Genomic DNA, 25431 nt, shown 5'->3' with positions numbered 1-25431 from the left:
TCCTCCTCCTCCTCCTCTGCCTCCTCCTCCTCCTCCTGATCCTCTTCTTCCTCCTCCCCCTTCTCCTCTGCCTCTTCCCCACCTTCCTCCTCCTCCTATCATTATTATTATTATTATTATTATGTTTAGCTTTATTAACAATTAACTGTCTTTTTCTTTCAGAGAATTTATATGTAGGTTACAAACTATAGATAGAAAAACTGAAATGAGAGTTTAAAAAGCCCGCACATGGAAAGAGCAGACTGGGTAGAGAGGGAGAGGGAGTAGGACAGGTTGTGGAAAACTGTCACACCTGATGTCTAGGTTTGCTATCATTGCCTTGTCCTGGTTCCCGGGGCCTAACCCTAACATGTCAGGCTCGCCTCTTTTCTCAGATATCCCTTCTTAGCCATTAGGATGCATTTTGGTATTCAGTTCTGGATACTGGATTTTCCTTCCTGTTCATCTTCCTTTTTCTGGTCCTAGATGCTTTAAGGAAATTTGCAAATTATGAAGAAAAGTAGACTAGGAATATCCAGACTGGGAAAGGAAGTGTGTACTTTTCTAAAATGCAACGCCAAGTTTTTTGCTTAATTATGAAGGAAAGTATTTTGCAAATTATACATAATTTTTAAAAATTGTTTTTAGTCTTTAATTCAATTAAAGACCCAGAATGGACACGAGGCAGAGCATTCACAGAAGAGAGTTTTAACCCCCATAAAGGAGAAGACACTCACCGGGCCAAAGTCACCAAGGGCATCCCCTGCCCCTGCCCCTGCCCCTGCCCCACCTCCAAACCAGACGCCTCCAACCAAGGACGATGCAACAGAAAGTGAAGTGGAGAGCCTGCAGTATGACAAGGACCCAAAGCCAACTGTGAAGGGTAAGGGCGTGCTTTTCACTCACCGAAGGGGAGTGGGGTCTACAGTCACTTCCTGTCTGAGAACATCCGTGAGAGGCTTAGGGAAAACCGCAGACTTTATTTGGGACTCAGAAATATGTGGGGATATAAAAATTCCAACTTAATGTCACTTCAGCCTAGTAAGTTTTTAATAAGGGCTTGGTAAGAGAAGTCCCCATAGTACTTTTATATTATAAATAGTCTATTCAAAAGAAATGAAAGAATGTTTATCTTTCAAATAGTTTATTTTTTTACACTGACATTTTTAAAAATAGAGCCATTAACTGCTTCCTATAGTAAATTTTGTAATAAGAAAGTGAGGATCTAGAGTTTTTTAAAGATATATTTATTTTTACTAATGTGTAGTGTGTGTGTGTGTGTGTGTGTGTGTGTGTGTGTGTACCTGAATGCAGGTACCCAGGGAAGTCAGAGGCATCGCATCTCTTGGAGTTACAGGACTTGTGAGTGGGCAGTGGGAGCCAGACTTTGGTCTGTGTAAAAGCAGTATGTGCTCTTAATCATCCCTGAGCTCTCTCTAGTCCCAAATGTTTCCATTTTCACAAAATACCCCATTCACTGCTAAGGCTCTATAGTTAAGAACCAGTAGTGAGAGTAGGCAGTGTATACTAGGAGTCAGCTGTCTGGAGCCTAAGTTTGCTCCATCACTGACTAGCTGTCGGGTAGGGTCAGTCATTAGTCATCTCTGGTCCACATTAGGATTGGACTACTATTACTATGTCTTGTCTTTCTAAGATGTAACTTGTATTGACCTATTTTATATGGGCAGACAACTACATTTAGTTTATTAAAGTGTTAAAATTATATCTACAGTAAATCCAAAGCCATGTGCAGGCTCCCCTCTGAGTGAAGTTCTGCCTGGCACAGGCTCTGGTCAGACATTGCTGCCTCACTGTTCCACTGTGTAACCCAGGTTGACTTTAGACGTGTAGTCCTCCTGCCTGAGCTGGAATTCAGGGAGCAGCCTGCCTGCCATACCTCGCAGGAATCCTTTTCTTTATACAGTTCGAGAGTGGGAATTAGGCAAGTTAGAACAAACCACTGTTTAAAATGCTCAAGGTAGACTCAGTTCCTATGTTCATAAAACAGACCTGTCAGAGTCTGTGCTGGAAGGCCCAGGTGATGAGAGCTTTAATTGTGTTTAATGTTTAGGCATTGGTTCTGTACCTGCTTCGCTGGCCCAGCCAGAGGCCACCTGTGGTGCGTCAGAAGTGGTAACATCAGGACAGAAGATTGCTGTTCCAGCAGCGTCACACCACTTCTGCTTCTCAGTAGACTTAAGAAGTGTCCATGGCTTGGAAATCAGTTTTCCAGTCAACTGCATATTGAGGTATGGTGTGACTTTTGTTCTGGGAAAATTGCCGTTCCTGTCTAGGGAGGTTACCTAAGAAAATGTCACTCCTGTGAAACCAGCACCCTAAAAGGCAGTGGACTGTCCTAATGACAAAGTTGGAGCCAGGGTGGCTCTGGGAAAAGGAGACCAGGAAGCTTATCTGTTGTGGTATAATAGAATCATTTATTGATGCTGCCATTTAAGATGTAATGTTAAGATGTTTTAGTTGCTTGTTTTCTGTAAGAGAGGGACTACAAGTCAAAATCATGGCTTCATATGTAATCTTTCTGTAAGACTGTATTATAACGGATGCTATATTCTTAACACCTACATTTTATAGCTGTGAGTATAAAAACCATGCTTAATGAACTTGAAATGAGATTGCAATAGAAAGAATTACTGCATATAATCAGTTAAGTGGCTTTCTACAATAGTCTGTTTTAATACTGCATGATTATAGACATCGCAGATTGTGGAGGAAGTTAAATGTACTACAGTGCTGTGACTGGAGGCATATCTGAATTCAGCTCCAGACATCAGTTTATAATTGAGCGTGAGTTTTCATTTGATACCTGAGTTGTTTGCACATCTCCCACACGTGGGTGTGAGTCCTTCACAGAAGCAGAGACCTCGCACTGGGTATGGCCAGGGATGCATCGAGTGAAAGTCTTCCCATCTCTGCTCAGTTCTGCAGTCAACGTCCAAATGCTCGTGGTTATTACTAAGATGCTCTTGTTGAGCCGCTGGGAGAGAGGACCTTTGGAGTGCAGCTTTCCTCGAAGGGTTTGCTTCCCCTATCTTAGCGACTGAATTGTTACTTACAGGTTCTCTTTTGTTTGTTCTTCTGTCTTTTCACCCCTTTCACTGCCTTTAGACTTTTGCTGCTGTAGCAGAGTGTGGCCTTAGTACACCCAAAGAGAAGCAAGAGCATGCAGATAGGTGCGACCTCAGATCAGATGCTGTGGGAGGGAGGGCTAATTCTCACTTTTCTGTTTTGCTTCTTGCTGTCAGGCCCATTTGTTTAATGGTTAAGTGCCCACATTATACCAATACTGACATTATACCAATTATATCTGGTATTAGGGTTTATAAGAGAAATGAACCAATCAAAGGAGGGTGACAGATTTAGAAATGAATCTATACATGAAGGTAAATAGTAATCCACTTGGTAAAGAAAGAGGGAAATAATATTCTAAGGAAATACATGCTCGTGACCTGTTGGCCCTTAACATGGGAAATTACCCCATGCTGGGTTGGTATTTGACTCATTGGAAGCACTTTTTAAGAGTACTGACCTTTTGTTCTGTTTTGGGTTTTTATTTATTATTATTATTATTATTATTATTATTACTATTACTATTGAGACAGGGTTTCTCTGTGTAACCCCTGGCTGTCCTGGAACTCACTCTGTAGACCGGGCTGGTCTTGAACTCAGAAATCCACCTGCCTCTGCCTCCCAAGTGCTGGGATGAAAGGTGTGCAACACCACTGCCAGGCCTTTTATTTCGAGTGTGGGGGGAAGCATTGGCATTTGTTCTGTTTGACCAACTTTATATCATTATGCTCTACATACACAACTGTGTAATGAAGTTCGTGAGGTAAGACTGGTATTTGAAAATCAATATAACCTGCAGGTCTGTTTGGATATTTCTTTTTTAATTGCTAAATGCTGTAGTAGGATGGTAGGAGTTGAAATTGTAGGGCATGAACATTGAGATAACTCGCTTCAGTGGGTGAGCAATTATATAGGATTGGTGTGATATACAGGATATATTTTTTTCTAGGAAGAGCAATTTTTTACTAGTTGAGTTTGTTTGATTATACTTTCATATATGAGTAACAAAGTGAAAGATGAAATTTAAGCAAGCATCACAATGTCTATAAATTTGCGTTTAAATTTAGTTTACACTAAATTTATAAATTAACATTTAAACTAAAAGCAGTTAGGCTTTTTACATTTAATCTAGTGTGATTTTGTTTGTTTGGTTGGTTGTTTTTTTGTTTTGTTTTTTGTTTTTTCAAGACAGAGATTTTCTGTATAGCCCTGGCTGTCCTGGAACTCACTCTGTAGACCAGGCTGGCCTCGAACTCAGAAATCCGCCTGCCTCTGCCTCCCAAGTTCTGGGATTATAGGCATGTGCCACCACCGCCTGGCTCTAGTGTGATTTTTTTTTATGAAGAAAAGATGAAATTGTGCATGTCACTCACTTGGTGTATGCATAATATATTTGTATTGCTTTTATCTTGTTTTCTGTTCAAAGGCAGACTACTATAAATGTGTCCTTTTGGCATTGCTTCAGGGCCTTTTAGCCCATAAACATCAGGCCATTACTGTATGAAGGACACTAGGATCTATAGTTAAACATATCAAGCATTTCTTGAATGTCTGCTAGATTGCAGAAATTGCTTGTTCCTGAATATCCTTCTAAACAAGTCATAGTCCAGGATTTCTACTTTATCTTAAAAATTGTATATGCTCATAATTTATTGTATGCTGTTTAAAACCATCTGGCCTTCTGTGTTGGCTCTTGTGTGTACCATGAGACTTGTGTCCTGTGTTCTAGGTACTCCTACCCATTCTTCGGCAGTGCAGCTCCTATTATGACTAACCCTCCCGTAGAAGTTCGGAAAAACATGGAAGTTTTTCTTCCTCAGTCTTACTGTGCATTTGATTTTGCAACTATGCCTCACCAGCTCCAAGACACCTTCCTACGGTAACATACAGCTCCTTGCAAATGAGCTTCCTTCGCAGCATGGATCTATGATATAATATATTTATATATAGCCCGCAGAGCGTCTGCACTTGAGAACAAGACCTTAGTTCACTGATGTCAGTCCTGTCCACCTGGAGCAGAACCTCACATGGTCTCTGTAAACCCCAGGGTAGGCGTTAGGAACATGTTAAGGCTGTCTGAGGGTAGGCGTTAGGAACATGTTAAGGCNAGGGTAGGCGTTAGGAACATGTTAAGGCTGTCTGAGGGTAGGCGTTAGGAACATGTTAAGGCAGTCTGAGGAACAAGAAGGGAGGAAAACTATTTCATTTTGCTCATTGCCACCAAATGTTGTATGTTTTCCTTACTTTTATTTCGATCTAGTTGTGGGAAATAGGTTTTTCAAGAAAAATTGACCTGTGAAATCTGCTTTTCTCAGAGTATCATATGTACCCTAAACTTACAGGTTCTTAAAGGAAGAGTGGCGGCTGGCTGGAGAGTCTGTGATGACTTGTGAGATCAGTGTTGAGAGAGCTCTCTTTGCTGCTTTAGAGACAGAAGACACACAGGGCTTCAGATGTGTTCCCTGGGATGCTGAGCTTAGCTGTTGTCTTAAATAACTTACCAGGTAGCAAAGCGTCTGCTGTTTGAAAAGGACTGCTTCAGGCTTGCTAACTGTGGCCATGGTTTCTCTCCTCAGGATTCCTCTGCTGGTGGAGTTATGGCACAAGGATAAAATGAGTAAAGACTTACTCCTTGGGGTCGCAAGAATCCAGCTTTCTAATATCTTGTCTTCAGAAAAGACCCGGTTTTTAGGTGCTAATGGTGAGCAGTGTTGGCGGCAGACGTACAGTGAGAGCGTGCCTGTGATAGCAGCCCAGGGGTAAGCCTTGCACCACACTGCTTTCCCTCCCTCATCCCTGGGAGGAGCCTCACTCAGGTGTCACAGCCTCAGTCCGTCATGTCCTCTAGCTGGCGGATTTTCCTTGACCTGGGGGTGGGTTTATTATAATTTCTTTATTAGCTTTTTGATTTCCATTTACTTAGAAAAGTATAAGAATGTGGCTACAATATTATGATTCTTGTTCAGACTGCTAAGTATTTAAGTATATGTCCACCTTTAGCCTGATAATTGTAAATTTTATTATTTATTTGTTTACATTTTGTGAGGAGCGGCACAAAAGTGTGTGTGTGTGTGTGTGTGTGTGTGTGTGTAGAGGTCATAGGACAAGTCTTGGGGAGTCGGTTCTCTCCTGCCACCTGTGGGAGCTAGGACTTGGACTCGGGTTGTCAGGCATCTCTGTGTATAAATGCGTCTCTGAACCATCTCGCTGCCCCTAGGCTGGCAATTTTACAAAATCTGTGTGTGAATCTGATGATGTATGTATGTATGTGTACCACATGTGGAGATTGGATGGCATTCAAATTCCTTGGATCTGGAGTTACAGGCCCTGTGAGCTACCTGATCTGGGTGCTATGAATCAAACTTGGGTCTTATAAGAGATGCAGGTTCTCTTGACAGCTGAGCCATTTCTCCAGCCCCTTAGTTGGATGATTTTATAAGTAAGGAGCTGTTATTTGCTATTGGTTTTGCTTTTTTTTTTTTTTTTTTTGTCTTGTTTTAATTAATTAATTAATTAATTAATTAATTTATAGCCCTGGGGGTTCTTACCTTAGGCTTTGTGTGTGTTGGGCAGAGGCTCTGCCGCAGAGCTCTAGCCCAGCCTTTAGGATCTGCTGTTTGATTGTATTATTTTAACTTAAGCTTATCATATATTTTGTGTTTTCATTAGGAATGATGTGATTTTTTTTTTCCACTTGAAAAATATTTTAAAATTTGTTTGAAATTTAAAGAATGAGAGTGTTATAAATGCCAGCCTTCAGTGGCAGTTTTGAAATTATATTACTAGTGGCTTGGGATATAGCAGTACTAAAACACTTGTCTAGCATGCACAATCGCTAGGCTTAGTCACCAGCACTTACAAAAGAATAATGCCCTGGTTAGCTTTTGTCAGATTAACATAACCTAAAGTCAAATGGGAAGGACTCTGAAATGAAGTATGACCTTGATCACATAAGTCTGTCAGCATGAGTATGTGGCATTGTCATAATTGCTAACTGATGTAAGAGGGTTCAGCCTACTATGGGTAATGCCATCCCCTAGGCTGATGGGTCTAGAGTATGAAAAGGCTAGTTGGGCATGAGCCAGAAAAGTCCAGTAAGCAGCATCCCTCCATGGTATTTCTTCCCTTCCTGCTGAGTTCCTGCCCTGGTTTATCTGTCAGACAAACACTTACCTCTCAAGTTGCTTTGGATCATTGTTTTATCATAGAAGTAAAAAGTAAACGAGAAAAAGTAATATTGTTTCTTTTACTTGAACTTTATTGCTACAGTGAAAATGTTTCCCTTTTTAAAATTAACAATAAAAAATTGGGTTCAAATTAATATTATAGACCATTTATTCTTTTTTTAAAAAACTAGTGAGAATGTAGAAAAAATAAGATTCAGCAAAACTCTGAGATTTAAAAGTAGCACTGAAAACGTCCTCCTTACTCCCATCCAGAGGCTGGAAGGTTTGTGGGAGCCTTTCTTCCCTTGTGTTTGTGGAGCAGTGCCCATGGTGTCAGTTGTCTGGGTAGCAGAGAGCTCATTTTATTTTCATTCTTGTTCTGGAAAAGAAACTCCTTTAAAGCTTGGCATTGTTTTCTGTTGTCACCACTAGAATGTATGGTTATATACTAGTGACTAATATGACTGTATTAGTCATGAGCATTTGAAGCTATTTCAATGCTTCTCTAATTATTGTCATTGCTCTGCTTTGTAGGCAGTTTAGATTTCCCTGGATGAGAGCTTTGAGATGTGCTCAAAGCTTTTCTTTAACATAATAGTGCTTCATCTAAAACATTTTCCCTTAGTTTTGTGGGTGCTGCAGCACACATGGAGGTCAGAAGACAACTTGTGGAGTTGGATTTCTTCTTCTAGATTTCATGTCATCAGGCTTGGTAGCAAGTGCCTTTACCTACAGGGCCACCTGATGGCCCAAGATCTTCATTTGACTTAAAAACTTTAAGGAAAAGAACATGGATTTGGTTAATTAAGGAGCTGTTAGCCATATAGATCTGTTCATTAAAGTTGGGTTTTAAAGGGGTGTTTTTTGGGCTAGACAGTACTGTTTTTAGCTACTAAATTTTTCTCTTGAATGTTTCATTTTTTGTTATTTAATAAGTAATGGAGTTCTGTGGTACAGAAGATGCTAATTATGACCAAAGTAGCATCTAATTACCTTGCTTTCCTGGATATTCTTGAAGCACTGTCTGTGTCCAGGAGAAGGTTAACATATGTGTGTATTCATTCCAGGAAAGTAGACAAGTTTTGAGTAACTTATAATAACCAAGAATAGCAAGGCTGCTGAATATATTTCACTGTATAAATTCATCAGTATGTTTTAGAGGTAGTAAAAATCACAGTATTATGCTGGAGGGAATTCAGTGGAAGAACTGTTGCCTAACAAGTGTAAAGCCCTGGCTTCCTCAACAAAACAAAACAGAAAAAAATGCACACATTTGAAAATGAATGTGTATGACATGAGACCTCAGATGTTATTCAAACAAGAGGTGACACTGTCAGTGTGCACACTTGTACATCTGCAGCAGAAGAGAGAGTAAGGAAATGTCCAGCATGCACTTAAGAGGCAGAGGCAGATCTCTTGTGAGTTTAAGGCTAGCCTGATCTACATAGCAAGTTCTAGGCCAGCCAGAGCTACAAAATATTCATTAGCAATAATTACACGGGCTGTATGACTTTTTATTTTTTGGAACAAATGCACAGCTATTTAGGTAAGTTTTAGTAAGTGTAAGTATTAAGGTGCTGTGTTGGTCAATAAGTACACACTTGAGAACTCCTGAGGCCCATGGAGACTGGCTCAGTTGGAGCATTAACAGTAGGATACGAGAATTGTTCCTTACTCCTGCATACTACAGACAGGGAAGTGGAAGGAAATACAAGTTTCCATGAACTTTACGATAATTCTCATTTCATTTGTAGGTCAAATAACAGGATAGTAGATCTTTCTTACACAATGACTCTGGAAGACTATGGCCTAGTGAAAATGCGTGAGATCTTTGTATCGGGGTCATCTCAGGTAAATGCAGTTATAGTTCCCGACCTAGGAGTGTGCTAAGGTGTTTATGGGTACATCCCATTCACTTTCCTTTCATGTTGTAGGGTATGCCTGCTGTGGATCAGAAGCCATCTTCACCTCCTCCCGCTCCCTGCCCTTCTGAGATCCAGGTGGAACCCAGAGAGACCTTAGAGTACAAGGCTGCCCTTGAGCTAGAGATGTGGAAAGAGATGCAGGAAGATATATTTGAAAGTCAGGTAGATTGAAATTGTATTCTAAAATCTCTGTTTTACCACAGAGTTTATTTTTTCCTTCTCTACCACTGGGTTTTCTCTCCATGATGTTGTCTACAGTTTGACTATCAACAAAATCTTTTTTTTTGAGATTTATTTTTTATGTGTATGCATATGCGTTGGTGTGGGTATGTGCACACGAGTGTGTGGAGCTGCCAGGAAGCTGAGAAGAGTATTGGATCCCGGAAGCTGCAGTTGTGGTCGTGAGATGTCTGATGTGGCTGCCAGGAACCAAAGCTGAGACTGCTACAGGAGCAGTCAGAGCTCTTAATGGCGAGTCCTCCCTCCATCCCCACAGAGTCTCCCTCAGAGAAAAGCAGTATTTTAAAACATAAAAATACTTGAGATATGGCAGTTTCATAGCTACTACTCAGGAAGATTTCCCTGAATTTGACCATTATTATTGGGAAAAATTAAAGATGAGGTGGATTTGGGTTTTTGTTTTGCTTTGTGATAAACCATACTCCTGGCTGGCCTGGAGCTTAGTATGTGGACCTGGCAAGCCTCTGACTCAGAGATGTGCCTGCCTGTCTCCCCGTGCTGGGATGCAAGGCTCGTACTGCCATGTCGGGCTTACGATGTTTCTAATCTCAGGCACTTAATCTTGTTTCCTGAGACTACTGTCATGAGTTTCAAGCAGGTGAGTTAGAGGCCAGAACTCACTCCCAGTTCTGCTGTTTGCAGAATAATACCCAAAAGGGATTATTTCACTCAAGAAAGTTCCTTTTTTAAAAAGTTTTATTTATTATTATATCTAAGTACACTATACCTGTCTTCAGATGCACCGGAAGAGGGTGTCAGATCTCATTACAGGTGGTTGTAAGCCACCATGTGGTTGCTGGGGTTTGAACTCGGGACCTTTAGAAGAGCAGTTGGTGCTCTTAACCACTGAGCCATCTCTCCAGCCCAAGAAAGTTCCTTTTTTATGCTCAATTTTTTTAAAATTACATCTTGTGTGTCTGTGTGCATGTGTGCATGCATGTGTGTACACACTTGTGAAGGGATATAAACCTTGAGTTGGTTCTCTACTACCGTGTTGGTCGTAACAGTTTCAGGCCTCTGGCTTGACGGTAAGCACCTTCATGCTCTGAGTTATGTTGCTGACCTCTACTTTTGAGTTGTAAGAGCATCTCCCATAGGCCAGGCTGACCTTACTAAGTAGGTCAAGGATGGCTTTTCAAGTGCTGGAATTATAGGTGTGAGCCACTATGTGTGGTGACCCAAGCTCCATTTTGTCTGTCTGTCTGTCTATTTTAAAGAATAAAATAGAGGGACTGGATAGATGGCTCACAGTTAAGATTACCCATGTGGCAATTCTACAACCATCCATAACTCCATTTCCTGGGAATCTGATGTTTTATGGCCTCTGAGGGTGCCAGGCACACTCATATAAGCAGGCAAAACACTCTTACACATAAAAATTAAAAGTAAACTTAAAGGTTTTGGGTGTGGTGAGATGGCTCAGCAGTTTAGATGTTGGCTGCTCTTTCATAGGACCTGGAATAGCACCCAAATAGAGGCTGCCCTACTTAGGGCTACCCTTGCTGTGATAAAAAACACCATGACTGAAAGCAACATGGTTAGAAAAGGGTCTATTTGGATTTCACTTTCACATCACCATCATCATTGAAGGAAATCAGGACAGGAACCCACACAGGACAGGAACCTAGAGACAGGAGCTGATGTAGAGGCCGTGGAGGGATGCTGCTTATCGGCTTGCTCATATAATGCAGGACTACTCTTTCAAGGGTGGCACCACCCACAGTGGGCTGAGCCCTCCCCCATCACATCAGTCATTAATTAATGACTCACAGGCTGGCCTACAGCCCCATCTTATGGAGGCATTTTACTAATTGAGTCCCCTTCTCTCAGGTGACTTCAGCTTGTGTCAAGTTGACATAAAACTAGCCAGCATAAAACTCTGTAACTCTAGTCCCATGGGACCTGATGCCCTCTTCTGGCCTCTTTTGGACACCAGGCAAAGAGAAACGTGCAAATATATGATATAAAGGGCTGGAGAGATGACTCAGCAGTTACGAGCAACTGACTCTTCTTTCTGAGGTCCTGAGCTCAATTCCCAGTAACCACATGGTGGCTCACAACCATCTGTAATGAGATCTGCTGCTGTGTCTGAAGACAGCAACAGTGTACTCATATACATAAAATAAATAAAATCTTCAAAAAAAATACATGATATAAAAATAAAACAACACTTTAAAGATATTGGTAATCAGTATTAGTTCTTAAACTAAAAAGTTCTTTTGCTCATTTGAAATATTTGTCATTTTTACATGACTATTTTTCGTTTTTTCACAGCTGAAGCAGAAAGAACTGGCTCACATGCAAGCTCTTGCAGAAGAATGGAAAAAAAGGGACCGGGAAAGAGAGTCAATAGTGAAGAAAAAGGTAAAGAAAAGCTTGTTTAAAAACTGAGCGCGGAAGGGGGAGAGTGAGTGCCTGTGGTGGTAGCTTCTTACGCTGCATTGGAGAGTTCTTGGAATACACTTCTTAGTTCTTTGTACAAAACAGACAAGACTTGAATACCTAGTGCACTTTGAACTAAGCCAAAAGAAAAGGACACTTTAAAGTCTCCATTCCTAAGAAATGTTCATTTAAGTGGGCCTGCACACATCTTAAATACTATCCTCGTTTACTATTGGAGCTTTATATAATAAGTTGGTTTTTTTTGTTGTTTTGTTTTTTGTTTTGTTTTTTCAAGACAGGGTTTCTCTGCACAGTCCTGGCTGTCCTGGAACTCTGAGATCCGCCTGCCTCTGCCTACCAAGTGCTGGGATAAAAGGCGTGTGCCACTATTGCCCGGCTGAGCTTTATAAAATAGTAATGTGGACAGAACTCACATGTTGAATATTACTGAGTGCAGGGTTAAGGTGTTGAAGTTTTCACTTTGAGACAAGCTAAGTTCTTCCTTGGACCCTTCTCATGCTATTGTTCTTTACAGTCAAATGATGAACTAATTTGAGAAATTTAATAAAATTAGTTCAATGGGACAGATCCAGCTTGTACCCTTGCCTTCCCAAAGTTGTTGTTTCAATATCATGAGGTTAAAAGTAAAAAAAAAAAAAAACCCTACCAAAATTAGGCTATAGCATGGTTGTAGGCATGCATGCCCGGCACACGTGTGGCCACAGGTTCAGTCCTCAGCACTGCAAAACAGGACAGGAGACCCTCATCAAGTACATTCTTATTTTAGTGATAGAGACTTTTTTTAGATGATTTTTTTTTTTTTTTTTGGTTTCCATAGATACTCCCATTTTGTAGCATCTGAGCTTGAACTTAGGAGCCCACGGCTACTTAGTTCTTCAGAAATCAGACTCTGAGGCTGGAGACATGGCTGGCTGTGTTAAAGCAGCTGCTTAGCAGGGACACAGCATCCTGGGTTCCATCTCTAGCACCACAAAGAAAGAAATGAAAGTGAAAGTGAAAGCCAGTAGACTTGAGTGCCACTGTGCATGTACCCTCACATTGAAGGCGGATGGAGAGTTGCCATCTCTTCAATCCCAAGTACATTCTAAAAACTATTTGTCTTAAAGTGCTTTGTTTTGAAAACATTTTGAAACCTGTGAAGTGCTAAGATACATGATTGGTCTTAAAAAACCTTACAAGCTACTGTAAAATCAAGTCAGAAAGACAGCGTTCCTTCAGTGAGAGGCTCTTTAAAGCTAGTTTCCTTCAGAAACTCACTATAATATTTTTATGAGCACAGCATTTGAGCCCTTTCTGTCAATTTCTTGTTTTCATTTGAAGATTTTTTAGCAATACATACTTCTTTAATACTTTGATGGTTTACCTGAATGACTATGCACATCTGGTTGCCGTTTTGCATTCTGGAATAACTGATAAAATTTTCATCTGCCCTACACACAATTGTCTATCATACAGCTAGCTATCTTGTCTCCCCAAAGCAGGCTACATCAGCCACATACATAGGGAGTGTAAGGAAATCAGTAATTATACGCTCAGGCCTGTGTTCCTGGAATTGAGGAGATACTGTCAGGTAAGTCCTGAAGGCATTCCAGAGAGGAAAAGCTTAGCCCACCCTACAACCCCCACTGCTTCCTCTACTCAGTTTACTCTCTGATTCCCAAATAGTTGCTGTCACAGCTTTTCTCTTACTAGACAATGTCTGTTCATGCTGTCCTGACCTGTAGAGACACTGGGCTTCCTTCTCTGTATGCCCCTCATGCTCTACTGTCGTAACTTGTCCCTGATTTTCATGCCAGATCCGACATCTTACTGGGTTGACTAGTTTGTTTCAGGGTCCGACCCGACCCTGTGTGTCATCTTTGTTCATGTATCCTCCTCCTGTTTGGTGAGCCTGTCCTAGCTTGGCATCGTATGTATTGGATTATATACATTCTCCACCCGTGTGAGAGCTACACCTTTTCTGCTTCCATCCCTGTCTTCTTCCCTGGAATCTGCTTGGCCATGGAGCTGCCTATGCCACTGCCAGCTGACTGACTGACACGCGCCTCAGCTCCCGCACACCTGAAGCCAGTTTTCATTGCATTCTCTCTGGATTTATTCCACTAGATTCCCCTGTAAATCAATGACATTACCTTCTCCTGAGTTGTTCAGACATTAAGCAAGTCCTCTTTAGTCCTCTTTTGCTCCTGCTGCATTAGTGCATCCATTGGCCTCACACTGAGAAAATGTTTTGGAAAGTAACTGCTTTCCATGACGCCCCGCCCCATCTCCTGAGCTATTTGGTCTTGCTTCTGAGAGTGCAGGTTACATTCTACTTAGCTTGTCTCATTCCTTCCTGGCGTCTACCTTGTCAGCCCCTGTGATCTGTGCTGCTTGGCTTTGTCTTCTACCTCATGACTGTTTGCTCCCAGCATTCGGGCTTCCTGGAACTCCTGGCATTGCTAAGCCTGCCTTCCTAGGAATGTGCTTGCTCTGGGGATACTTTTGTGGTCTCAGAGTCATCTCAGCGAAGCCTTCTCTGATTGCCATATCCAAAGTAGTGTCCCCTTTTCTGTCATAGGCACCAAGTCTCCCCTGACTTTGATGTATTTTCTTCCTAACACTAACATTAGATGTACACTTGTTTATTTATAGCCCGTCTTCCCCCAGAACACAGGTTCCACTTGTGTTGCCCAAAATATGCTTGTGTCTAATAAATAGTCACTAAAATAAAAGATATGTGTTTAAAGAATAGACATGTTCAGCAGGCATTAAATAGGTGTGCATGTCTGACAGTGCAGGGAGGTTTAACCTCATAAATTTGGGAGTCCCTGGTGGGCTGATCCCTCAGCGTCACTGCATGAGAGCAAGGATAAGTTAGGTTCAAGACATTGAAGAATATAGAGGTCATAGTGTGTAAAGTAGTTGCACTGTGTGTTGTCTTGGAGAAGAACAGATAAGGAGGGATGGGAAGACCGTTGGAGCCTCAGATGTTGAGAAGACAAAGTTCTCTTTTCTCTCTCTACAGAACTAGAATAAAAAGGTAGGTTTCTGAGAAATGTCAAACCAGGCGTTCATTAGCCTTAGGACAAAGGAGATCTGGATAGGGCCTGGGTCACAGAGCCTGGGGAATGGTGAAGGTAGAAAATGGCTTTGGAAAGTCCCAGTACACATGAGTTAACTTAGGAAATGGAGAGTTCTCTACCTCAAGTATAAGCCCAACTGGGAGCTTTCTATCCCAAATAGAGCTCTATTCGTAAAGACAGACCTGGGTTGGATGCGATTGTGTTCATACACCTTTAATCCCAGCATTTGGGTGGAGTTCATGGCTAGCCTGATGAACATAGTGAGTTCCAGGACAAACAGAGCTCCCAAGAGAGTTTCTTTCTCTACCAAACCAAACCAAACCAAGCCAGAATTTAGGTCATAGGCCTAAAGAAATGGGCTACTAGAACGGATGCACAGGATTTCTCCAGCACTTGACAATGGGCTATCGGGAGCCCCCAGTGCGAATGTCCGTGCAGAAGCACACGCTTGTCTTCCTTTCTCAGAAGTGTCTGCCTTGGTACATGTTGTGTTTCTTTCTCATCCCCAAATCCTCTTTAGTGAAAGTATATGTTGTCTTGAACATGAAGATCATTTTTCTTTTTCTGTTTTAGGTAGCTGAATACAGTATTCTAGAAGGCAAACTTCAGAAGGCCCTCACGGAGCTAGAGACCCGTGAGCAGCAGCTGGCCAGTGCAGAAACAGAGGTACTCGCGTCTCTCCGGTTTTGATTCCTGTGTACGGCTGTGGAGTCTGTACCCTCTCTCACTTGTCCTGTACGTTGTGTGGCTTACATTGCATGGCAACTGCATTTCCCACATGGAGACTGCTGCCTTTAGAGCTGGTGCAGCATGCCCAGATGGCGGGATGCAGCAGAAAAGCAGGGCCACTTAGCCAGCTCTGCTCGCTTCTCCAAGAGTGGTTTTGTTTAACTTCATTCCAAGTAAAGGATGGTTATTCTCACTGCCCGGAGAAGAGAAATGGGCTGGTTTAGGGCCATAAAAACCTGACTGGGCTGCAGAGGAAAACAAATATCCCTTTTATTCATTAAAGGTTTCATCCCATGTACCTGTAATTCAGGAGGCAGAGTCAGGAGACTCATGAGTGTGGAGCCAGCCTGGGCTACATAACTAGTTCCAGAGCAGCCTTGCTACATAGTAGGAAAAAAAAAAAAAATAGAAAAGATTAGAGTCCAAGACACGTGAAAATTTATTGTAGCATTATGCTTAGGTCTTATCTAAATTGTACCCTAGGACTTTTCTAGAAAATAGAGGTGGATTGGCCTGTTTAAATCTTTCTTCTACATCAGTGGTTCTCAACCTTCCTAATGCTGTGACCCTTTAATATGTTTTCTCATGTGTGCTGACCCTCAACCATAACATTTTTTGTTGCTACTTCATAACTGTAATTTTGCCACTGTCATGAATTATAATGTAAATACCTTTGTTTTCTGATAATTTAGTGACCCCTGTGAAAGGGTCATTTGACGCCCCACCCCACCCCACCAAAGAGGTCACCACCCACAGGTTGAGAACCACTGTTCTAAATAGTTAGGCAGAAATTAGAAACTTCTAGTTCAGTCACATTTTTATATAATAAAAATAAGAGTTTTAAGTGGTTGTTTTTCCAACTGAATTTATGTAAGTTATGGTTGTGGGTAGATTTTTCTATAATCATTGTATATTATAATTGTAATTAGCATTGAGTGATTGAAAATCAATGTACAAAAACATTTAAGTCTAATAACTAAAGAGGACATGAAGCAAGTTTGTAGGTATTCTTTGTTTTTAATGCATGTGTGCATGCACTTGTGTGCACATGCTGGTAGAGGTCAGAGGACAGACAGCCTTGAGTCATTCTTAGGAATACCATCAACTGTTTTGAAATAAGATCTCGTTAGCTTAGAGCTCATCAAGCAGGCTGGGCTTGCTGTCTTGCCTGTCTCGTCCTCTGCAGCACTGGGACTAGAGTATGCACACTGTGTATAGCGGGTGCTTTGCTTAATACCCGAATCTAGTGTCCTAAGCTTGAATTTCTTGCTGCATATTGGGTGCCAAATGTTGTGGGATTTCTTGGACCCACCAGCAGAAGAATAATGACACAAAGACTTACTAATTTTACTATAGTTTAGGCTACCTCCCAGCCAGCTCATCTAACCTAATCAACCCTACTATCCTAGTTAGTCCACGTCCTGCCCTGTGGCCTGTTACTCCTCTTTCTCCAGCTTCCTCTGGCCTCCATGTTCTGCTGGTGGATCCTCCTGCCTCTGTCCCAGGGACCCTCACTGACCTGAAATCCCACCTTCCCTTTCTTGCCCAGCTGTTGGCTCTTCATTAAACCAATCAGCAAGTGAGGAAGGTGTATGTTTACAGAATTCTGAGGCAGTTGATGAGATGTAAGAATAATACCAAAGTTGGCCGATATTCAGTCAGCTCTCTGTCAGTACAGAATTAACAATTGAATAATACAAGGACAGGCTTTACACTGTGCACCCCAGCACTTGTGCTTTCATAGTGGGTGCTGGGAGTCATGCCTGGGTCAGTGTCCGCATAAGACAACACTTAATGGACTGAACCGTCTCCCCAGCTCAGTGTGTACTACTTGGACACTGACTGATGTAAGGTGGACCATGCTAGTGGTGATAAGCTAGCTGCCTAACGGCACTTTTCCTTTCAGCTTCAGAGAGAGAGAAAGGAACTGCAGTTAGAACGGGAGCGGAACCTTCAAGAGCTGCAGGACTCTGTCCGAAGGGCCAGAGACGACTGTGTGTACCAAGTGGAACTGGAGAGGCTAAAGTTGAAGCAGCTGGAAGAGGACAGACAGCGGCTTCAGCAGCAGGTGGGAGGGAGAGCCTCTGCTCCTAGACACATTTCACCGTAAGGCGCTGCCACCCACTGTGGCTTGGACTGTTGTAGTCGCTGCCCAGAGATTTCCCACTAGAGTTGAATTTTTTTAAGTTTAAGCCAAGGACTATGTTAGTATATACTTTTCTTTCCCTTAGAACCATTTTCGTGAAACTGTACAATTTCAGGTAAGTTAAAATGAAAGAGATTTTTCTGTAAATCCCTTTTTAACAATGTAGACATTCATTAGAACATTAATGCCTTGAGTATCCTAAAATAATCCAGTGCTTTCTAGAATCTACATTTTGTAAGACAAGTTCTGCCCTCCTCTTGTTCACATGGTCCCTTTGTGTGCCCATGCCTGTATGCAGTTGTTAGCGTCCACCCATGGCTGGGTCACTGAGGTGGAATGGGCATTTTCGTATCTGAGTTGGCTGAGCTGTACGCATATAAACCCTGTTGTTGTTGGTCTTGCATAACCTCTGCTCCTGGTGCTGCCCCTGCCTTCCTCTGCCCTCAGACCTCCTGTGCTGACCTGCAGTTTCTTTCCTTGTCTAGACATTAAGCTTTCAACTTGCTCCACTCTTCCACATTTGTATTCAAGACGACCTCTCTGCACTCCAGTCCTCCACCTCAGATTGCTGCTTTGAGTTCCTTCCCTAGACAATTTTAAGGCACTTTAAACCACTATGTCTTCCCATTAAACTTACCTTGTTCATGCTTCAGCCCCAGCCTCTCCAGCCCCTCTTGGTGCACACAGTGTCATTTATGTCAGTGATGGGCCGTCTGAGCTTATGTTGCAGCAAGGTAGTTTGAAAATTGGGAAGCATAGCACACTTGAAAACCTACCACTGCCCTCTCACTGTCTGTAGGGTAACGGTCAGGATCGTGAGCCTCACAGCCTGGGCAGTGTCTACCCATCTGTCTGTCTGATGTCCTCTGCACTCTGTACCTCTGCTGTGTAGTAGAAAATTATTAAAGTCCCGGCCGGGGGTTTCTACCCCGCCTTTGCTTATTGAGTTCCTGGATAAAAACCCACACAAATAAGCCTTAGCCAGCACACTAGCTGGGCAGCTGCCTGCCCTCCATGCTGTTAGAATCTACTTGCTATCAATAGTAAGTTAGTACTTACTATTTACTATGTTCCATCTGGGCTGCTCTTAACTCCAATTGGGCAGCCCTCAGGGCCATGTTTTCATGGCTCAGCTAAACCATAGCAGCTTCTCCTTTCTCCACCAGCACACCCTACTAGCTTCTCCCACAAGATCTCATTGTGTTCTGTTTTCCATGGCCCCGTGTATGCCATGATTCCTTCCAGCACTTACAGTAAAATGTCACTTGCCCCAATAATATTTTCAAGCTTATGTTAAATGTACTCCTGGAATATTGCTTCCTTGCTCTTTTTCTTTTTTTACAACATGCCAACTTTTATTTTCATTTAATGATCACTTAATCAGTCTCAGATTGTTGTTCCATAAAACCTTTTTTGTTTATAATTCTGTCCTGGAGTCTAGCCTGGTGTCGGCAGTGATAGAAACTCAATAAATATTTGTAGAAAAGGGAGGGAAAAGATCAGGCTGTTAAAAATTCAACTTACCTTTCTTGAAAACCTTGAGTGTGGATTAGATAGATGTGTATGATGAATGCTCCGGGGCCTGTCAGCAGTAGTGTCCACAGTAGCTCACTCTCTGTCACATACCGGTCCGTCCACCCCAAGATGGTGCCACTGACTCACAGTTCTGGAGTAACAGTCTTGGTGTGAAAATTGGTAATTTGAAAAAATTATCAAAGGCACACCTTTATTCTTGAAGCTCAGTTTTTATCAGGGGAGAAACTGGTGAATTATCCAGTTTGCTCAAGGGACATGCATAAGGAAAATCTGGGGTCATTACACTGACATGGTTGCATATATTAGATATGTTATTCCAGTTAGACTGGAAGAAGAGGCTGTTAAACACAAAGAGAACTGATGAAGATGAACTTGTTTGTATTCAAGTGAGAGCTGCACCAGAACTCTGGGCCATGGCCATGATGCTGGCCTCCCAAGGACTGTCCTCTGTGCCCTAGCAGCCGTTACCTCTACAATTGCATTGTAACAGTGTCCGTGAGTGGTGAAGAACCAGCTGCACTTACTGTTAGTGTATTTTTTGTTAAAATATAAAAGTGGGGGCTAGGAACACATCTCAGTCAGAGACAGTGTGCACCAGGCAAACATTCCGGCCTGAGTGAGGATCCGAGCACCCAGTAAAGAGCTGGGAGTGGTGATGATGTTCTGTCGTCCCTGTGTTGGGACCCAGACACAGGGACGCAGAGGCAGGAGGATGCCTCGCACTCGCTGGCAGCCCAGCCAGTGAGTCTGGGAGAGCTCCAGGGTCAAAGACCTCTTTCAGAGTATAAGTTAGAAAACAGTTGAAAACGATGCTGATGTTGACCTCTGGCCTCCACATGTGCGCATACACATGCAAACACGTATAGACACATACATCATGCACACCAAGTCCACATGTGTGCATACACATGCAAACACGTATAGACACATACATCATGCACACAAAACAAATGTATTTTTTAAAGTGAGATCATTTCCAAAAGGTTTTTGGAAAAGTGAATTATGTGGGAACTTTAGCTGTAGGGGGCAGATTCCTTTAAAGACGATGGTGCTTCTTTAGGACCATGCAGGTAGCTTGACAAGTGTGTCACAGCCGTCCTTGTGCTGGGTACAGCTCATCAGTGTTGATTTCAAGTTGTACCTTAGCCATGTAACGTGTCAGAGTTTCAGCTTCATTACATCTGTTGTCATAGAAAACGAGCCCATAGGTTTGTCTAACGGTGACATCAGGGTATGTTTTCAGAAGTAATCCTCAACAATTGTCATTTGCACTTTTAATCTACATTTGAAAAGATCTTAGAAATTATTATATACTTTGGTTTACTTGCTCTTTAAGACATCCAGTAGCTCAAGATAGCCCGGAACTCACTGTGTTCCCCAAACTTACCTCCAACATAAGACTGTCTTGCTTTATCCTGTCAAGTTTTAGGATTACAAGTGTTACATAGATTTCGGAGCCACTGTCCTCAGCCAAACTGAATGTCTTTTTGCCCTCAGTTACAGTGTTCAATTAAGGCCACCCACTACCTGTCTGTCCATCTGTCGTCCCCCTCCCCTTCCCTGCCCACCCCGATATCTTACCAAATATTGGGAGCTGTGATCAGAACCAGTTCTGCAGTTCCTGTCTAGCCCCTGGTGTCTTAGCCATTCCTTCAGGCATTAAGCCTTTCAATCCTTAATTTTTTACCTAGCTTAAAAACAAAAGGCTTTTCTGTTAATTAGTTAATTTGCTGAATTCTTATGTAATGACCTTTTTTTTTTCCCAAATGTTCCACAATAACATGTTTTAGAATAATAATGGCACTATTAAATCATACTGTTCAGTATCAAGATTTGTTTGTAATGGCTATAATATACTTTATCTTTACAGCTTAATGGTGCTGAAAATAAGTATAAGATTTTGGAAAAAGAGTTTCAGCAGTTCAAGGATCAACAAAACAACAAACCAGAAATACGGCTGCAGTCAGAAATAAATCTCCTCACCTTGGAAAAGGTAACTGTCCGCTCTGTCAGTGTAACTAGCTCTAGTGATCAACACATATAGCCACTAATAAATATGTGTGCACAGGACTCTGTTCTAATGCAGCACAGCAGAGAAGGTGTGGTGTGTGACATTGGTGGTATTTGAATTGGTTGTGTGCAGTCAGTAACAACTTGCATAAATTGTGAACAGAGTAACTACTGTAGCAAGGAAGGAATCAAAACTTGTCAGAAGGCGAAAGACCCAGACCCAAAGTCTGAGTGAGAATGTGTAGAAGCAGGGTACAGCCAGTGTTCGTTCCAGTTACCCAGGGTACTGGCTAGCGCCATATCAGGACCTCAGATCCTCTGATTCAGTGGTGAGGCCATCACTGTGACTGCTTTATTTCTGTACTTTCTGGATCCTGTGTCCTGCAGGGAACTTTCAGGGCAGAGACCCACATACTTCCTAGCCTGTAGAGAAGAAATATTCACTGCACTCCCATTTTCTGGGTTTGAAATGCAGTCATGGCTGCCATTTATCTTGGAATTCCTCCACAGCCAGAATGTGCAGCAAGGCATTACAAAGTATAAATGCAGGATACCAAGATGATACAGTGTCTGCTACTCAGCCTCACAACCTGAATTGGAGCTCCAACAAAGAGAAATGACTCCTGCAAGTTTTGCTTTGGCTTCACATGTGCCTTCTGATACTCAAATGCACATACACTATCTATTTTATAAGATTTATCTTACTGTTTTTATGTGTGTGTGTGTGAGAGAGGGGGGGGGTGTGTGTGTGTGTGTGTGTGTGGGAGTATGAATGAATGAATGAATGAATATGCCATGGATGTACCCACAGAAGTCAGAGAGGGCATCTGCAGAGAGGGCTGGAGTTAGGAGCTAGGACCTGAATTTAGGTCCTCTGGAAGAGCTACAAATGCTCTTGACTATTAAACCATGTCCCCAACCCCATAAAATACTATTTAAAAATGTATGACTATCCAGCAGCCACCCAGAGGTGGGCATTTCCATTGAGATCTGAGAGGAGGAAGCAGAGATGCAAAGAGCTGTGAGAAGTGTCCAGGGAGCTCCTGCAGACACTGAGTGTGATGTGGACCAGGTCAGTTTTCAAGCCACAGGAGGAGTTAGGCTCTTCCTAGGCTGTGTGTATGGCAGTTGCCATCTGGAACACATAACTACATGACTGCTGTCTCTTGCTCACTCAGCCCCTTCCTGTGTCACAGTGGACAGCTTCTTCACTTCTGTTCACTTCTGTCTTTTTAACAGGATTAATAAAATGGACAAAATGCTTAGCACAGAACCTTGGGCATTGTCTACATTTATTTAAATACCAGGAGTGTATTTGGAGACATTGTCTTGTGACTGTCTCTGTTTTAGAACAAAGGCATGTTTCTAGCACTCCAGTTCTGAGTGTACAGTAAAACAACTTTTGAGCTTTTTTTTAATTCCTTGTAAATCTTTTTGGAACCAGGAGAGGGCAGAGTCTTACTCTGAAATAGTAACTGATAAAAGCATAGCAGTGCTGGACAGAGAAGCAGTGTCTGCAGTGGCTCTCCAGGCTTGCCGGTGTCTGAGGAAGAGCCCTCCCTCCCTCCCTCCCTCCCTCCCTCCCTTCTTCCTTCCTTCCTTCCTTCCTTCCTTCCTTCCTTCCTTCCTTCCTTCCTTCCTTCCTTCCTACAGAGACACTGTTGTAGCCATGGCTGTCCTTGAACTACAGAGATCTGAGTGCTGGGATTAAAGCTGTGTGACACCATGGCTGCCCACCTATTAATACAGCATGTGCATTTTCATTTAAAGAGTACAAATTAACACTAAGATACAGTTTTACAAAATCTTGATTCCTTTTATTATTACAAAAGTAAATAGTTTGTGTATGTAAATTTTCATTTTGTGTGTGTGAGGGGGGGGGGGAGTGAGCGCGTGTGCGCACATAGGCACTTGTCAACTTTTCTGGACATCAGTTTCCTCCCTCCCTCCCTCCTTCCATTGTGGCTCCAGGACACTGGTCTCACTCCTGTGGCTTTGTGCTGCCAGCACCCTGCCCTCTGAGCCACCTCACAGCACCTGCACCCGAACCCCATTTTTTCACTTTTTTTGAAACTAGGTCTTACCTTGCAAGATGGTCTAGCACACACTGTGTAGCTTAGGCTGGTCCCAATCTTGCATTGGCTTCCTGGTTGCTGAATTATACTTGTGAGCCACTGCACTCAGCTTTGTGAGTTTTCTGTCACCTAGAAAGTATTCTTTACATAGTTTGTAAATTATTAGGGCTTTAAAAACTTAAAATATGGAAAGCATATGTTTTAATGGGGCATATAGAGCTTGAAAATCAACATATTAAAAGAATGTCAACATTTGAATCATGCTAAAAGTTGGGTAGTATTGAATAATATTTTGGTATCTAGTGTGTTACCACTCTTAGAAAAATAAGAGAGATAGAAAAAGAGAGAGCAAAAGTACTTATTACTCTCGGGGTACTCTAAACACTGTTGCATGGCTTCAGAGATGACTTTGAGGAGTAAATGACCATGACTAACCCAATCCGAAGGAAACCATTTGGTGTTTCATACTGTAGCAGGTTCAAGAGGGCCTCAGATAGAGGTAAAAATTTGAGGCGCACTTTAAGATTTAGGCAAGCAGAAGAAAAAGAAAAGAATCCGTAGCCCAGGCAGTTGGGTGAGGAGAGGTGAAGGACACATGGCTGGGCAGTGGGGTTTCTTGTTGAAGAATCCTGAGGAAGGTTCAGCAGGAAGTACAGAGATTATAGTTTGGATCCTAGGCAAATAGCTGTAGTAAAGTTTTCAGTAGAGAGTTAATTAGTAGCAGTTTGCAGAACTTACAGACATTTAAAACTGGATGATAAGAGACACTTATATAGTTGGCGTGAGGAGAGAGGAGTTTGTGCTGCGTAAATAGCAATAGGAATAGAAAAAGGGAAATCTGAAAATATTTCAAGGGACAAATAGGTAGTAGTTCCTTGTGATAGGTTAGACCTGGGAATGGACTCAAGACAAAAATGAAAAATAAAGAGAAGAAAAATAAGAGAGAGTGAAAGTATTTATTACTCTCAGGGTACTCTAAACACTGTTGCATGGCTTCAGAGATGACTTCCAGGAGTAAATGACCATGACTAACCCAATCCGAAGGAAACCATTTGGTGTTTCATACTGTAGCAGGTTCAAGAGAGCCTCAGATAGAGGTAAACACAATGTCTTTGGTAGGGGATGGGAAGGTTGTCTTCTGCATTCTGAGTTGATTTAGGTCTTGAGCGATCTGTCTCCTTTCAGGGATATTTATCTTAGCTGTGGTATATAACTTCAGTCACGGAACAGTGAAGCTCTAAATAAAATTACAAGTACAGGTGTATATCTGTACTGCAAGCACTGTTGATGTAGGAGGCCAAGAGTCAAGGTCAGTTTCAGAACAGCAATGAAAGTCCTGATATTATAGTAACAATTTGGAAATCTTCTGTGAGAATGTGTGTCCTATAAATGATATGGCTGCCTAAACAAGGCCCAAACAAAGGCAGCATAAATAGTCATTCATGCTAACTTAGGAGGGGAAATCTCACTGAGTCCTACCTAGACAAAGAACTACAGGCACCCGAAAAAGGGAGAGACAGCTTCTCCCAGGGACGATCCCCCAAATTAGTTATCTAACACAAAATGGTCAGCTTTGGAACTGGATACAAACAACAGTAAATGGATTCAGCTGGCTGTTTTATAGATGTGTGTGTGTGTGTACATACGTATATATTTAACAATAGTAAAGAAAAGAGGTCATGAATTTGAGTCAAGACCTTGGGAGCAGATGGAGGGAGGAAAGAGAAGTATTATAATTATATTTTACGTTTTTGAAGTTTTAGTAAATAATAGAAATAAGTTAAATAAAACCAAAGGAAATTTTAGTTACATGTATTATTCTAGGAATTGGATCCACATAATTCTTTAGAATCACAAGCACCCTATTCTTAAAATAGAAATTAGGGACTATTGATAGTAATGAATTTGTGCTTCAGATTTGCAAGTAAGTTTTTAGGAATAAAATATGCAGAATGATCAATGTAATCAACTACATAAACAAACTCAAAGACAAAAACCACATGATCATCTTTCATTGGATGCTGAGAAAGCATTTGACAAAATCCAACACCCCTTCATGATAAAAGTCTT

General features: G+C 41.9%; 1 protein-coding gene across 2 annotated transcripts in view; it reads left to right on the top strand.

Moving 5' to 3' along the window:
• The window catches only part of Cep120 (centrosomal protein 120), a 63071-nt gene that overhangs the window by 19014 nt on the left and 18626 nt on the right, over nt 1–25431 (top strand). For both annotated transcript variants that reach the window (XM_029547038.1, XM_029547039.1), the window contains 10 exons: nt 628–862; nt 2051–2228; nt 4796–4945; nt 5643–5825; nt 8987–9083; nt 9167–9319; nt 11672–11761; nt 15439–15531; nt 17501–17662; nt 21147–21269. In XM_029547038.1, the coding sequence (XP_029402898.1) occupies nt 628–862; nt 2051–2228; nt 4796–4945; nt 5643–5825; nt 8987–9083; nt 9167–9319; nt 11672–11761; nt 15439–15531; nt 17501–17662; nt 21147–21269 (1464 nt within the window). The remainder of the gene's footprint in view (nt 1–627; nt 863–2050; nt 2229–4795; nt 4946–5642; nt 5826–8986; nt 9084–9166; nt 9320–11671; nt 11762–15438; nt 15532–17500; nt 17663–21146; nt 21270–25431) is intronic.

This window comes from Mus pahari, chromosome 15 (assembly GCF_900095145.1).
Source record: "Mus pahari chromosome 15, PAHARI_EIJ_v1.1, whole genome shotgun sequence".
NCBI classification, from domain to species: domain Eukaryota; kingdom Metazoa; phylum Chordata; class Mammalia; order Rodentia; family Muridae; genus Mus; species Mus pahari.
This window is presented reverse-complemented; position numbering and strand designations above follow the sequence as displayed.